The sequence below is a fragment of the Dictyostelium purpureum genome, assembly GCF_000190715.1.
Source record: "Dictyostelium purpureum unplaced genomic scaffold DICPUscaffold_62, whole genome shotgun sequence".
Classification (NCBI taxonomy): domain Eukaryota; phylum Evosea; class Eumycetozoa; order Dictyosteliales; family Dictyosteliaceae; genus Dictyostelium; species Dictyostelium purpureum.
In genome coordinates, this window is record NW_003519399.1 from 60535 (window position 1) to 76277 (window position 15743).

The window sequence follows — 15743 nt, forward strand, 5'->3', positions numbered from 1 at the left end:
ATTTATCAACAATAAAAAAAAAATGTTCTTTCCCCAATGAATTTTAATGGTAATTATTTGTTTTTATTTAATATGGACATATATATTTTTATATACACATACATAAAAAATAAATATATTAATTTCATAATCGGTTTATTCTATAATTTAAATTAACTTAATTAGAATAAAAAACATCATAAAACATCATAAGAACCCAACAAGATTTATTTTTTTTTTTATTTTTTTTTTTTTTAAATTGTTATAGTGTGTTTGTATGTAAATGATGGGGGAAATATACAGCGTGGTTAAAAAAAAAACGCAACTCTATCATGATTTTTTATTTTACTCACAACCCATTACATAAAGCATATTTAAATTAACATTAATGTTCTAATGGAAAAGTGTTAATATTAAAATTAAATAAACCAAGATAAATTAGTTAGTTTTTTTTTTTTTTTAATTTATTTTAATATAATATTATAATTATTATTATTTTTGTTTTTATTATTATTAATTAAACAAGTAGATGAAATAATTATAATTATTAATAATAAAAAAAAACCAATATTGGGGCATAAAAAAAAAAAAAAAAAAATAATAATAATAATAATAATGTCTTTATAATAATTAAAAGAAAGTAGAAAAGTTTTAATTCGACATAATATTATTAACAAAAATTACGGTAATAAAAAACATTAGTGTTGCATCGTTTAAAGACCCTTTAAATTAAATTTTTGTTTTCACAAACACCCACAAAAAAAAAACAATCCTCATTCCTGTCAATAGTTCTCACTTGGTTGAATTTAACAACCTCTCTACCATATCATATAATCACCTAATCTATATTGTGTTTTTCAACAACGAAAAATCTCTTAAGAAAGATTTTTTTTTTTTTATATACCTAAGAATAGGGTAATTATTATTTTTTTTTTTTTCTTTTAATTTTTTTTTTTTTTTTTTTTAAAAAATTAATATTATATAATTAATTTCAAAACCAAAGATTTTTTTCATGGTTACATTATAAAGTTTAATACATTAACAAAAATTTTTTATTGGGGTTCCCAATATTGGGGAATAATTTTTTTTTTTTTTTTTTTTTTTTTTTTTTTTTTTTTTTAAAATCAAAAAATTATTTAAACTAATTGTAAAACTTTAATTTATTTTTTTTATTATTATTATTTTTATTATTTAAATAAATACACACTATTTTATTCTTAAATTTTTATTTTATTTACTAAATAAATTTAAATTTATTTATGTTTTTTAAAAATGAAACCCCTTCGATTTTTCATTTTATTTTTAATTATTTTTATTATATTTATTAAATCATCATCCTCTTTAACATCATCTTCGTCTTCATCTTCTTCGTCTTCAACCGCTAGTCTTTTATTGCCATATGATTTTATTGTTGTGGGTTCTGGTGTTTCTGGTTCTATTTTAGCTTACAGACTTTCTCAAAAGGGATACTCAGTATTAATTATTGAAGGTGGTGGTAAATCGATTGGAGTATTAGGTGGTGTTGATTATGTAGGAACCAAAGGTACAATTGACCCAAATACAAATGTATATACACCATTGGTAGGTATTTTTATTTTTATGTAAATTATTATTATGAGTGTTAATTCTTTTTTTTAATTTTAGAAACCATTAACAAAATATGATGTTCCATTTTATTTTCAATCTGCTGATATAACAGGTAATAGATGGGATATAGAGGGTACAAATGTTGCCAAAATGATTGGCGGTTCTGGTTTGCATAATGCAATGTAAATATTAATTGTTTCTATTTTATTTTTTAAAAAATGATCTAACATTTTTATTTAAATAGGGTATACCAAAGAGGTATTGAAAGCGATTATAATTGGGGCTTAACTGGTTGGAACTATCAAGATATGCTACCATATTTTTTAAAAGTTGAAACTATTTTAGACGCAGATTTACAAACTAGTAACAACCATGGTCATACTGGATTTATAAAAGTTAAAAGTATTCCATTTGATAAAGAAGGTAATGATTATATAAAATCTTGCAACGCCAGTGGTTTACCATTTAATGGTGATTTTCAAACAGGGCCAAGAGCCGGCTGTGGTTATTTCCATCTAAATATTGACGAAAACGGAGAGAGATGCTCAACTGCCCATCAATATCTTGTAAAAGCTCTTCAAAACCCAAGAGTTAAACTATTAGACTCTGCTACTGTTGTAAGAATTAAATGGATTTTCAATATTATAACTGGTAAAAGTGAAGCTATTGGAATAGAATACTTTACAAATGACCAACCTAATACAATTAAAACCTTATTCTGTAACAAAGAGGTTATTCTAGCTGCCGGTACTTTAAATACTCCAAAGATCTTGATGCACTCTGGCATTGGTGATGCTAATTTACTTGCACAAACTAAATACAGTAACTTTATTACCCCAGTCAAGCATTTACCTGGTGTTGGAAAAAACCTACAAAACCATTTCATTGTCTTTAACGTTTGGAGCTACAGCGATGCCGGATCAAGACCAGACTACTATAATACCTTTAATATTAATTTAGAGTACTCTACATTAGGAACTGGTATATTAGCGACACCAGGTTTCTCTGTAGGTGCATGGTTAAAACCAAATGCCTCTGCTGTCAATGCCGATTCTATTATGACTATTTTCCCAGGCGCTCTAGGTTCTACATTACCAGGTATGATGACATTTGCAATAAGTCTATGTGAACCAACCCCAAATTCAAATAATTTCTTAACTCTTAATGACAATACCAGTGGAAATGCTGCCCAATTCTACAGCAGAGGTGCTAAAGTTTCATTCACACCAACTCTCGAAAATAAAGATGTTAAAAAACTCGTTGCTAGTCTTAAGGAATCAAGACGTATCATGGCATTCCCACCAATGTCAAATCTTGCAACACCAGTTCAACCAGGACCACAAATAGATACTGACCAAGAAATTGAAGACTATGTTTCACAAAATATTGTTCCACACGATCATTGGGTTGGCACTTGTAAAATTGGGGATCCTGCTTCTGATCCAAATGCTGTTGTTGACGTTAATCTTCGAGTAATCGGTGTAAACAAAGTTAGAGTAGTTGATGCATCACTATTCCCAATTATTCCACACGGTCTCGTACAAGCATCTGTAATGGCTCTTGCTGAAAAAGCTGCAGCTACAATCTTGAAAGATTATTAATAATTAAAATTCTTTTATTAGAAAAAAGTTCGATTTAATATGTAAAACTATATTTATTTTTTTGTAACATTACTATTATAATAAAAAATAAATCAATTTAAAAAAAAAAAAAAATCTTTTATTTTACCATTAAAAAAAAAAAAAAAAAAATAAATAAATGAGATTAATGATTTATATAATTATTGTTTATAAGATATATAATCATAAAAAATAGAGGTTCCAATATTGAAGAATTTTTAAGTGGGGCGTCAGGGTTTAAACATATGTTTTTTTATGAAATTAAATTTTTTTAAAAATATAAATAATTTAAAAATAAATATAATTATTTAAAATTTTTTATTTTTCAAAATAATTTTATTATAAATTTGTAATTTATTTGGTTAAAGCTTTATCTAATAGAAATAACAATAATTAATAAAATAATCAGATATTACAAAATTAAAAAAATAATTTATTTTAAATGGATTCATTTTATGATAATAATAATAGTTTAAACAACTCTTTTGAAAACTATAATAGTATAAATTTTTTAGATGATGAATATGATAATAGTGAAAATAATAATAATATTGATAATAGTATAGAAAAAAATAATGATCTTTATTCAAATTTTTTTTCAAATCATAACATATATCAAGATACCGAATTAAACCAAAAAAATGTGTGGGAAGGATATATAAATAATAATAATAATATTGAAAATATCGATGATTATAATTTATTATCACATGTACCAGAATTTATATCTCCACCCACAACACCTTCATTTTTTAATACCCCAATAAATCAATTAGATAATATTCATCAACAAGAAAATTCCATTGATGATTCACAGCTATCTTCACCCAATTTACCATTAGTACCATTAGTACCATTAGTACCAATAATAGAGTCAACAACTATTATTAATCAAAATCAACATTTAATATCATCACCTACATTACCCTTTTCACCTTTATTATTATCTGAAGATGATTATATAACTAAAACTTCAACAACCTCAACTCCCACAATTTTTGAAAATGATGATTGTAATTTTATTTTAAATATCGGAAACAATGATAATAATATTAGCAACGATAATAAAGATGATAATACCAGTAACGATTTGATCTCTAATAAAGATCAAAGTGATTTAGAAAATAAAAGAAATACCAACCCATCCACAATTTTCGAAAATCATAAAGTGAAAATGACCCCACCACAATCAAGAAGTAATGGAAGATATACAAAAACTCCCAAAAGTTGTACTTGCCGTAGTTTAAAAAACTCTACATTAGAGAAATGTTCAATTAAATTATGTGGATGTAGAAGATTTAATAAAGGATGCTCCATTAAATGTTGCTGCTTAGGAAATTGTAGTAACGGTCCAAAAACAAATAAATTTTTAGATGTCTGGAGAGTAAATGAAATTAGAAACCACATTATTGGCTTTATCAAACCAAATTAAATTACTATAATTTAATTTTAAATTTATATAAAAAAAAAAAAAAAATAAAGAAAATTTAATCATATTTTTATTAATTGATTAAATTCAATTAAAGTTTAGGTAATTTAACACATCGCGTGCATTAAAAAAAACTAAAAAATTTAATTTTGTAAAAAAAAAAAATTTTGAAAAAAAAAAATTTTATTTTTTTTCATTTTTTTTTTTATTTTTGTTCGAAAGTTTCATTTTCTAAATTTTTTTTTTTTTCTTTCATTAATTTATTTAAATTGTCATTTCATTTTAGATAACTCAGAGATAATAAAATGTATTATCAAAAAACAAAAAAAAAGATAAATGAATCATCTCAACAACAATCATTTAATAATAACAATAATAACACAATAAAATCTTCAATATTTGATGGTGCCGGATTAACCAATTTTAAAAAACAAGAATACAATTTAACACCAACATTCGATTTACCATTCATTCTTGCACAAACTATAAATGAAACAGGCAAACCAATTTCAAAATTAAATTTATCTGGTTCATTAAATAATGATGGTAGTTGTTTTATAATTTTTGATAAAAATTTATATATTTGGTCAATCGACGTAAGTAATAATAACAATAATAATTAACAATAATGATAATAAAAAAATCTTTACTTATATTTTTTTTTTCTTCATCTAATATAGAGACCAGAGTATTGTGATAAAATTGAATTATTAGAAAATATTAAAAGAAATCATATCGTTGTTTATAAAAATAAAATATCAAGTGATAGATTTACAGTATTTATTTGTTCACCAATTACAGGATTTATTAGATATTGGGGAAACTCATCAAGACCAAATGTATCTCAAGATTTACCATTAGATAGTCCAAGTGGAAATAATTTTAATATTTATATTACAGAATGCAATCCAGGTGTAATTGTCGGTAATTCATTGGGATCAATTTATTTAGTATCAATCAAAAATAATAATCAATTAACATCAAAGAAAATCAATAAACCACAAGGAATGTTTAGCTATTTATATCTTTCAAGACAACTTCCAGTAATTTCAGTTTCATCAGTTAATAATTTACAATCATCATCCCAACAACAATCTTTTATGTCAGGAACTAACAACACTGTAATTAATAGCAAATTTATTTATGTTTTAACTGAAGGATCTTTATTAAAATATGAAATTGCAAACAATGGTACAGAGGCAGTGGTATTAGACTATTTAATTCATAAGGAAATTCAAAAACAATTCCAAGATGTTCCTGATATCAGATTCCATCAAATGTATATAGAAACGGTTCAAGATCAAAATAAAGACCAAGTAGAAATCGTAAATATTATACTCTATGAAACTTCTTCTTCTTCACACAGCCATGTAAATTATTATTTATTCCAAGTTGAAATTCAAAATGAACAAATTTTTAAATCTAAAAGAATTGATAATTTTGTATCAAATAAACAAATTTCAGTAAGTAATCAAATATAATATTAAAATTTTATTTTATTAATTTACTAATATTTAATTTTTAGAGTGGTGGATTAAAACCAACTGAACCAAATTTTTCAACAGATTCAATTAAATACTTTTTAGTTTGGAATGATTGTATTTTTTATTATTTAAGAAATCAATTTTCACAAAGCAATATTACATCAGGTTTAATAAAATTCCAAAATCAAGATATTGCATTTAGTGGCTTCTTTAAGAATCAATTTTATTTCTTTTCAGAAAAAGGTATTATGAAAGTAAATTTATTTAACTCTGGTCAAATTCAATCATCATCACCATCAGGTTCATCAACACCACCAATGTTAATTTCAATGGATACAGATACTGCCACAGTACCAACCATATTATTTGATATCCCACAAAATGAAGAGATGATTTTTGCTAAAAGAAACAATGTATTAAAATGGATGAACTTAATTTCATTGAAACAATTTGATAAAGCTGAACAATTTTTCAAACAATTTAAATCATATCAAGATTTAAACCAAATCATTCAACAAGTTTCTATATTTATTGTTGATCAACAACCATCAAGTAGATTTTGGGCTGATGATGGAACTAAAATGCTTTGTAATTTAGGTACTGACATGTCCGTTCAATTAAAGCAACAATTAGAAGATAAAAAAAAACGTTATGCATTCTTTTTAAAATGTATCTCTGAAAATAACTTGGAAAGATCGTTAAATAACGAAACTAAAGAATCTCTCAGAAAGAATGAAGTTTTAGTTCGTTTAGCTATCGAATTGAGAGATTATCAAAATCATCAAATTTCAAAACCATCTATTTTACCACAATTAATTCAAGACCTAGTTAAAGAATTAAATCCAAATTGGAGCAATATGGGCATGAATATCCATGAAATCTTTTATAGCTATGTTAGTGGTATCGATCAAATTCTCATCAGTATCGTTTCAAAATTACAAGAGCCATTGCAAAAACCAACATCACAAAAAGTTCGTAATCTTTTAGAAGGTTCTGAAATATTTTATAAGGCCATCGAAATCATTCCAGTTGAATTTTTAAATTTACCAATTATCTCCCAACCAAATAAAATAACAGCTCAAACTTTAATGTTCCAATTAATTTCAAATCTGGTCTCATTCATCCAATCTGAATTTAAGCAAAACTCTGCAACTTTAATAATTTATAAAAAAGATTTGGGTATTTCAGATATTGATAATTTATTTTATAATTTATTATTTAAAATTACCGAAAAATATTTATATTCATTAAAGTAAGTATCTTCTAAAACTAGAATCAATATAAATATAAATTAATCAAATATTAATGTTTTATTTTTAATTTTTTATAGGATTAATCAAAATGATCAATTTAATCAAATGAAAACAAGAATTATTGAACCATTTATTTTATTTGGTAAATTTGATGAAGCAATCAAATTAGCAAATCAATTTGATGATTATCAAAGCTATATTGATGTATATATTGCAGATGTTAATAATAGAGATATTCAAATTAAACAGGTTACAGATTGTCTAAAGAAGTTTGAAGCCATGAATACATCACTTTCAAAAATTTATCAATATATGTTAGATAAAGATTTAAAGAGCGAAATTTTACAACTTCCATCCGAATTTAATGACAGTTTAGCTTTATTCCTTCAACAATACTCTGATTTATCATGGATTCATGCAATTAGAATGAAAAACTATTCAAAATCCTCAGAAATTTTGTATGGTAAAGCAAACCAATTATCAGGATCATTTGAAAACCCATTAAAGGAAAAGAAAAATTATCTCAGTGCTGCTAAAATCGCCTTATTAGCTTCTTCAAGTGGTCAATTACAACCAACCCAACAAAATCAATTAAATATCATCAATCAAAATTTAACTTTGATTAAAACCCAAAAGTACTTTTTCCCAAATGCCAAACAAGTCTACACAGCTTCTGATCTCATTAAAGATATTTTAAAACAGATATCCGAATATGAAAATCCTTTAGAAATTTATTTATCTTGCATCGATATCATTTTAGAATCAAATTTATTATTATCTAAATCTGATAGTGACAATTACCTTTTAAATATTTTAAAAATTTCTTTAGAAAAAGAAACGTAAGTAAAAATAATATAAACATTTGTTAAAGTATTTGTATACTAATAAATCCCTATTTATTTTACAGAGTATTTTCTGAAAAATCAAAATCAGATATTCAATTAGATTATTGTATTAGAGATACAGATTTCTTCAAAGTAATCGCATCAGGTTTCCCAAAAGAACTTGCTCAAGCCAATTTACGTTTATTAATCGAAAGCTATTATAATTCAAAAATAAATGAATTTAATAATCAACCAGAAAAAAAGAGAGATTTTGAAATCTGGATCACAAGACTTTTAGAGCTTTCAAAAAATGAAATTTCAAACTAAATAAAATTTTAATTAAAATTAAAAAAGATTAAACATTTAAAATTTATTTTATAAATATTTAAAATAAACGATTTATATAATTTTAGTAAAAAGTACACATAAATTTTAATAATTTATTTTTAATTATATAATATATATTTTGATTTTTATATAAATGTATGTATATTTATATTATTGTAGTTGTAATAATATTAATATAATACAAGAGCTGCTTTAATATCTTTGTTCTCTTGATTATTGTAGAAACCCTTCTTTCTTGATTTTTGCAAAACTCTTTGAAGTTTATCATCGACATTTCCTTTTTGCCATCCGCCCCCTCTATGTTGAGTTGAGTTACGGACCAATAACAAGCTTTGATTTTGTTTACCATCACCCTTTTTACCTCTTCTCCACATTGGTGTTGAAGGTGGTCTATGTTGACTACTTCCAGAGGGTCTATCATCTTCATAATCATCTTCATAATCTTGAATATTTTTACCTTTTGGATATGGCATAACTGAATCTCTTTTTCCTTTAGCGATTTGTTTAATGGTTTCACTACGTTGACGTAATTTTTCTGTTGTTCTATTCGATTTATCTCTAGTTGGTAACTGAATTTCAATATCTTCACCTTGTTTACCGTATTGAATTTGAACAAAGTCATAAAACATGCCTTTTTTAGCTAATAATTCTTCTGGAGTACCCTTTTCAGTAATACCACCTTCAGTTACAACAGCAATAATATCAGCGGTTAAAATAGTGGTTAAACGATGTGCTACAATAATTACAGTACGACCTACAACCAAACGATCAATAGCCTCTTGAACAAGTCTTTCACTTTCTACATCTAATTCTGAGGTTGCTTCATCTAAAAGTAATACAGTTGGGTTTTTAATAATGGTACGAGCAATAGCTATACGCTGTTTTTGACCACCCGAGAGTGATGTGCCTCTCTCTCCAATTAATGTATCGTATTTTTCGGGCATTGCCATAATAAAGTCGTGTGCATTAGCTTGTTTACATGCAGTAATAACTTCATCTCTAGTAGCATTTGCCTTACCATACATAATATTTTCGGCAATAGTACCAGAGAATAAAGATGGCTCTTGATTTACAATTGAGATATGCTGATGAAGATTTGCAACATTGAATTCTTTAATATCTGTGCCATCCAAAGTAATTGCACCACCACTAATATTATATAATCTACCAATTAATGAAAGCATTGTTGATTTACCACCACCAGATGGACCAATTAAAGCTGTAATAGAACCTGGATTAAATTGAATGTCAACGTTGTCTAAAATTGGTTGGCTTGGGTTTGATGAATATGTAAAACCAACATTTTTAAATTCAACAATACCTTGAACTGAATTTCTTTGAATACCGCCCTCTTGTTGAATTTCTGGAACTCTTTGCATAATTTCAAAAAATCTATAACTTGAACCTTTGTATGATTTATAAGTTGTATATAATGTTGCTACGTGTGTTACTGCTGATGTGATAAATGGTAAGAATAGATTGAAAGCAATTAACATTGATGGAGTTAAATCACCATTTCTAACCAATGAGGATCCATACCATAATAAAATCTAATATAAATAAATATTATAGTTAGTTAAATAATACATATTAAAAAAGAAATAATTTAATTTGAAACTTACAAATACTGATAACTGTTCGAAAATACCAGAAGTTGAACTATAAATACCATTCCAAATTGTCATTTTTAATGCAATTTTATAAGAAATATTAATTAAAACTGAGAACTTTGCTACTTCTTTTTCTTCGGATGAGAACCATCTAACAGTTTTCATATTAAAAAGAGTTTCGGCGGCATGGGTAGCAGCATCAGCTAAGGCATCTTGTACTTTAACTGAAATAACTTCGATATAACCACCATAGAATTTAGAGAAAACCAAGAGAATTGGTAATGGACATAAAACTACTAAAGATAACTTCCATGAGATAATAAATAACATAATTAAAGTACCACCAATAGTTGCAATTTGAGTAATCATATTTGGAATACTATCGGAAATAATTGAACGAACGGAAGATACATCACTTGCTAAACGACTCATTAATTCACCAGTCTTTCTTTCATTGAAGAATGCCATATCTTGTTTCATTAAACTTTTGAACATTTCATTACGTAAACGAGCGATGATTTTATGACCTGCTAAAGCTAAAAGAATACCATATAAGAATTGGACAACAATCATACCAATGATAATGAGAGCGAATGTAAGAATGGTTGTTGAAATCTTTTCGCCACTGTCTGAATAGAGAATATCGAAAATATTAGCAGCAACCAACGGAATAGCAAGACCTAAAGCAATATCGACAAATGATAAGATCAAGGCAGCACCAAGGATATGTGACTCTGGTTTACCTAAAGAAATAACCTCTAGAATTGAAATTTCGATTTCTTGACCTGAAATTAATCTACCATCTTCATCATAGACTGGTGGTTCGTATGAATCTTCATATCCACCTGGTGTATGATTGTTACCTTGACCATTACCATCTTCATCAACTTGACCCAATTCAATTGAACCATTCTTAGTATTTCCATCTTTATTTGAATCGCCACTGTTTGCACTTGAAGATTTTCCACCCAAACTCTTACCACCATTAAAGTCGTCATCTTTTTTCATCATTCTATATTTTTCTTGATCTAATGATTTTGATTTATAACATAATAAAATAAAGATAACAACAGTAACAATAATAATACCAAAAACAGCCAATAAAACTATATTATAAAGTGTCAATGCCAATGTTGTAATACATTTCTTTGTAATACCATTATCGTATACATAGCCGGTGTCACATGCATATATTTTACATTTGGTTAAAAGATTATCTTCCCCACATACTTGAGTACCAACACCATTTTCAATTAAACAAAATTGCTCTGGATTATTATCTGGATCATAAAAACATTCTGAACAATAAGATTCCTCCATACCTTTTTCACCAGTAGTTCTAATTACAAGAGCGAATGTTTGATCTGGAACTACAATATTTGCACCAACAACAATAATATCATAACGACCAGCTGGAGCTTGTTTAATACGAATTATTTCAACATTATTGCTGTCATCAAACTCTAAATCTGCAAATCCATTACCATTTAATTGAGTAACATTACCACCGTTTATAAATTGTAACAAAACAAGATCTAAATTATTAACTAAGGTTTTTGCTGACAATGGTGAAGCTGGTGGATCGGTCCAAACTAATGTAATATCGATATCACTTGGTTCGCTGAGAGTAAGACAATATGAAAAAGTATCATTGGTGTTAATGATTGGGTCTGTACCATTAATTGATGATGGAATATTTAAAAAAGTTTTAACAGTACTGCTAGAAGTTTGATTAAAAAGCTTTGAGAGTGAAACACTACCAAAACCTTGTGCATAAATATTGTCAATTGATGTTGAAATAAAATCGGCAGTATTAATAAGAGTTGCTTTAACTAATGCGGCAGATGGGGCAAAACCTTTTTCATCATCCTTAACACCATTAACAAAATATCCCTCTCTATAATATTGACGAACTAATGAAGCAGCAGCAGTCATAACAGCAGCAGCCTGGCTGGAACCTTCCATGGCTAAAAGTGATGGATTAGTTCCAGAAATTGGGTCACAATGATCTGGAGTTGATGGATTAAAAGCACGGGATGAAATTACTGGAGAACCTGGTGCAAGAAGATCTGGCTTTAAACGACCATCAGAGGTTGGTCCAATACCACTAAAAACGCTTGGATAAAACTCTTCATAAATTGATGTATTGGTGGAGTATTGAGTAGCAAGATAAGTTTTGCAACATAATTGTTGTAAAGCTACACTACCACCACAACATTCAGTTTGAATATCTGCTGGATTTGCTTGTAAATCACTGCAAGATAAATCGTAAACTGATTGACCTAAATTACAAACTTTGTTATAAACACTATTATAAATTGAATCGAAATCCCAGTAGTCTAGAGAAGCTGTAAAAATTGATGATGGTTGGTTATAACTGCCAACTACTAATGAATTTTTAGATGTTGATTCTTGAGATAAGGAATATACTGAAGAGTACCCAAAATTGTTACTATTACCTGATGATCTAATAACAAGAAAATCCAAATGTTCATATTGGAATTGATCGATTGCTGAAGTAACTGAGGTATAAAATGGGCCAATATTTGAGTTCCAAGCATCGCAATGAATTTTAGCATTTGTACCATAGGTTTGTTCATAAATTTTTGTAATATTTGATGGAATAGATAGACCACTGTCAGCATTAGCGCTTGCTTGTAAATCGATGAAAGAAACTTTTGAATTTGGTGAACCACCGACATAACCAGCAATTGCTTGAGCTGAACCATCTGGAAGAGATCCTAAAATTGTACCAACGATATGGGTACCATGACCATTTTGGCTATCACCTGTATCACCTGCGCCATCAATTTGTGTGTATGAAATAACCTTTCTATGATTTGGACCGATTGGATTAGTATCATAAAAAAAACAATGATCAACATCGATACCGGTATCAGCGCAACCAATGATTTCGCCATCACCTTTTAAACCCAAGTCCCAAAGAGGAGTTGATTGAACTGAAGCTTTACCATTTTGAATTGAATAATGTGAATTTATATTACTTGGATGATTCTTTGTTTGTTTAGAAATTGGTTCGATCCAATAAACAAGTGATTGAGTTGATAATTTATAAATAATGTTTTCGACTATATGATCATTGTTGATATTATTTAAATTTAATAAAATTATTATTGAATTATTATCTGTTGATTTTAATATATCTGAAACTAAAACATTGGATGAAGAGGATGAAATTTTAACTGCACTATTTAATTCCTGTTGTAATTTATTTGAAATTTGGTTATAATCTTCATTTTTCGATACATGGTAATATACTTTTAATTGGATGATATCTGATTTACTTGTAATTAATTTAAAAAGAGGGGATTGCTTTAATCTTGGCTCTAATGGCTTTGTCCATTGTACTGATGGAATACTCTTTTTAATTTCATTAATTGAGTTGTGATTATTTCCTTCGACGATTGAAACTAAATAACTATTATCTGGAATATAATGGATAATTTCACCATTATGTTTTGTTTTTAAAATTTCATTTAATTGAAGATAGGTTGATTTTTTAATTGGACCTTCTAAGTGAACTAAATAAATATTTTCTTTATTATTATTATTATTAAAAATTTTATTTTTTATAGTTGAAGTTTCTATTATTTCTTCATGAAAGTGAATATATTTTGAATTTCTATTTTTATTTAATAAATAATTTTTTATATTATTATTATTTATTGTTGCATTTATTGAAAATATATATAATAAAAATATTATTGAAAATACAATAATAAATTTATTTAATTTCATTTTTTTTTTTTGGGATAAAAAAAAAATAAATGATTTATATCTTTTCTAAAGTATGAAAATAAAAAAATTACTTCCTTTTTTCTTTTTTTTTTTTTTTGCAACAAAAATAAAATAATTATTTTAAAAAAAAAAAAAAAAAAAAAATCAGTTAATAAAAAATTTTATAAATATCTTGGGACCCTTTACGAAATATGGTTTTTTTTATTTTTTAGTTTTTTAAAATAATTGAACCAAAAACCTGTATAAATATTTAAAAAATAAAATTAAAATATTTTAAAATTTTAAAATTTTAAAATAAAATTTAGTAAAACGTTTTACACAAATAAAAAAAAGTTTAAAATTTAAAATTGTTGCACACCAACATACATTGCACATTACCACTGTCGGTTTCCAAGATTTTTTAAAAATGATTTTTATAAAGCAGGGTGTGTTTGATTTTGATTTTAATTTTAATTTTATTTTTTTTATTTTTTTATTTTATAAAAGTATTTAAATTATTTATTTATTGGTAAAATCTTCTTTTACCTTGTTTTTCGTGTGATACTAAATATTTATCGATTGTATCATTAAGTGAAGCTGAGGTTTTGGTAATTGAAGCAAGATATGTAACTAATAAAACATCATTGTACTCTTGTAAATAGGATCTCTTAAAGTCGTGGGTATCAATGGTTGGTAATTGATTACATAATGATTTAACTTTTCTTAAAATACCATGTTCATATGGTAATCTCTTTTCTTTAACTGCTTGTAAATAATCGCTGAGGGCTTTAACACGGATATTCAACATTGAAATTGCATTGTGCATACTTAATAAATGAGTTGTTACTATAAAAAAATAAATGAAAATTAATACCTAATTGTATTTTTATACTATTATTTGTTATTATATTGCTATTGTTGTAGCTACTGCTGCTAGTGTTGCTGTTATTGTTATTTTATTGTTGTTTTATTTATTCTATATACATACAACCTGAACCTTCGCTACCTGATGGTGTAACTTTGGCAATGTGATTAACACCAATTCTTTCAGCTTCACCAGTTTGAATTTTAAATGGAGTTTTAACAAAAATTGTAGTTGGTTCGTCACCAACCATGTGTAATTCTGATTCATAAATATATACTGGAAGATCTTTATTTTTTGATGCAACTGTATCTAACATTAAATATAGAGGACTTTCATTAAACTCTAAAATCTAAAAAATAAATATGATTAATATGTGTTTATGTTTGGTGGTAATGTAATGGTTATTGCTAAAATTAAAACATACTTGTTTGTGAAGTAAAATATCATCTTTTGAAACTTCAGAACCTGTGGAGTACCAACCCAATAAATCGTAATTTGGGAAAACTTTTTTGACTATTTTTTTGAATAAATTATAATGATTTCTGTTAATATACCACAGTTTTTTTTTTTATTTTTTATTTTTTTTAATTTATTTTCACTACTTACATTGTTCATACTTTTTCTTTAAATATGCGGTATCTAAAACCAAAACCTTTTCAACTTCTGTATTAACTAATTCAAAAGAGTTACAAATTTCTACATTTCTACCATTTTGAAGACCAAGAATTACACCAATAACTCTAGTATTTGAATAATTGTTTTCAACTTTTTGACGAGTGAAATGATCACTAATATTAATTAAAACCAATGGATGTAATTCGACTTCTAAACCAGAAGTATTGCTACTTTTTTCTAAAACAATTTTGTCTGCAGCAGTTGGTTGAGACATTTTATACAATCTATATCTAAAAATACAAAGGAAAAAAATAAAAAAATATAAATAAAAATTTGAAAATAAAAATTTGATTTAATTAAAAAAAAAAAAAAATTATAAAAAAAAAAAAAAA

The 15743-nt window shown here is 26.2% G+C and overlaps 4 protein-coding genes across 4 annotated transcripts; 3 read left to right on the forward strand and 1 right to left on the reverse strand.

Annotated features, from left to right (window-relative positions):
• Positions 1–36: 36 nt before the first annotated feature.
• On the forward strand, positions 37–3167 carry DICPUDRAFT_87019 (uncharacterized protein; the record flags this gene model as incomplete). The annotated part of the gene is made up of 4 exons (XM_003286093.1): positions 37–49; positions 1424–1545; positions 1624–1748; positions 1811–3167. 4 exons carry the CDS (start codon positions 37–39, stop codon positions 3165–3167), a joined length of 1617 nt encoding a protein of 538 aa, XP_003286141.1.
• Positions 3168–3627: 460 nt separating this feature from the next.
• On the forward strand, positions 3628–4617 carry DICPUDRAFT_150094 (uncharacterized protein; the record flags this gene model as incomplete). Its single annotated transcript, XM_003286094.1, has 1 exon — positions 3628–4617. The coding sequence occupies one exon, from the start codon at positions 3628–3630 to the stop codon at positions 4615–4617; it is 990 nt and encodes a 329-aa protein (XP_003286142.1).
• Positions 4618–4827: 210 nt separating this feature from the next.
• Positions 4828–8522, forward strand: DICPUDRAFT_46595 (uncharacterized protein). Its single transcript, XM_003286095.1, has 5 exons — positions 4828–5210; positions 5295–6077; positions 6140–7350; positions 7429–8190; positions 8259–8522. Exons 1-5 carry the CDS (start codon positions 4920–4922, stop codon positions 8500–8502), a joined length of 3291 nt encoding a protein of 1096 aa, XP_003286143.1. The 5' UTR covers positions 4828–4919; the 3' UTR covers positions 8503–8522.
• Positions 8523–8693: 171 nt separating this feature from the next.
• Positions 8694–15625, reverse strand: TagA (uncharacterized protein; the record flags this gene model as incomplete). The annotated part of the gene is made up of 6 exons (XM_003286110.1): positions 8694–10073; positions 10146–13675; positions 14418–14717; positions 14860–15085; positions 15161–15249; positions 15343–15625. 6 exons carry the CDS (start codon positions 15623–15625, stop codon positions 8694–8696), a joined length of 5808 nt encoding a protein of 1935 aa, XP_003286158.1.
• Positions 15626–15743: the final 118 nt, after the last annotated feature.

What these genes read in the sequence shown, in the direction of transcription:
- DICPUDRAFT_46595 (XM_003286095.1), top strand. Translation starts at nt 4,920, where the DNA reads ATGTATTATCAAAAAACAAAAAAAAAGATAAATGAATCATCTCAACAA. An exon ending in TATCAAATAAACAAATTTCA is followed by an intron (nt 6,078 to 6,139) that starts GTAAGTAATCAA and finishes TTTAATTTTTAG; the next exon opens with AGTGGTGGATTAAAACCAAC. An exon ending in AAATATTTATATTCATTAAA is followed by an intron (nt 7,351 to 7,428) that starts GTAAGTATCTTC and finishes AATTTTTTATAG; the next exon opens with GATTAATCAAAATGATCAAT.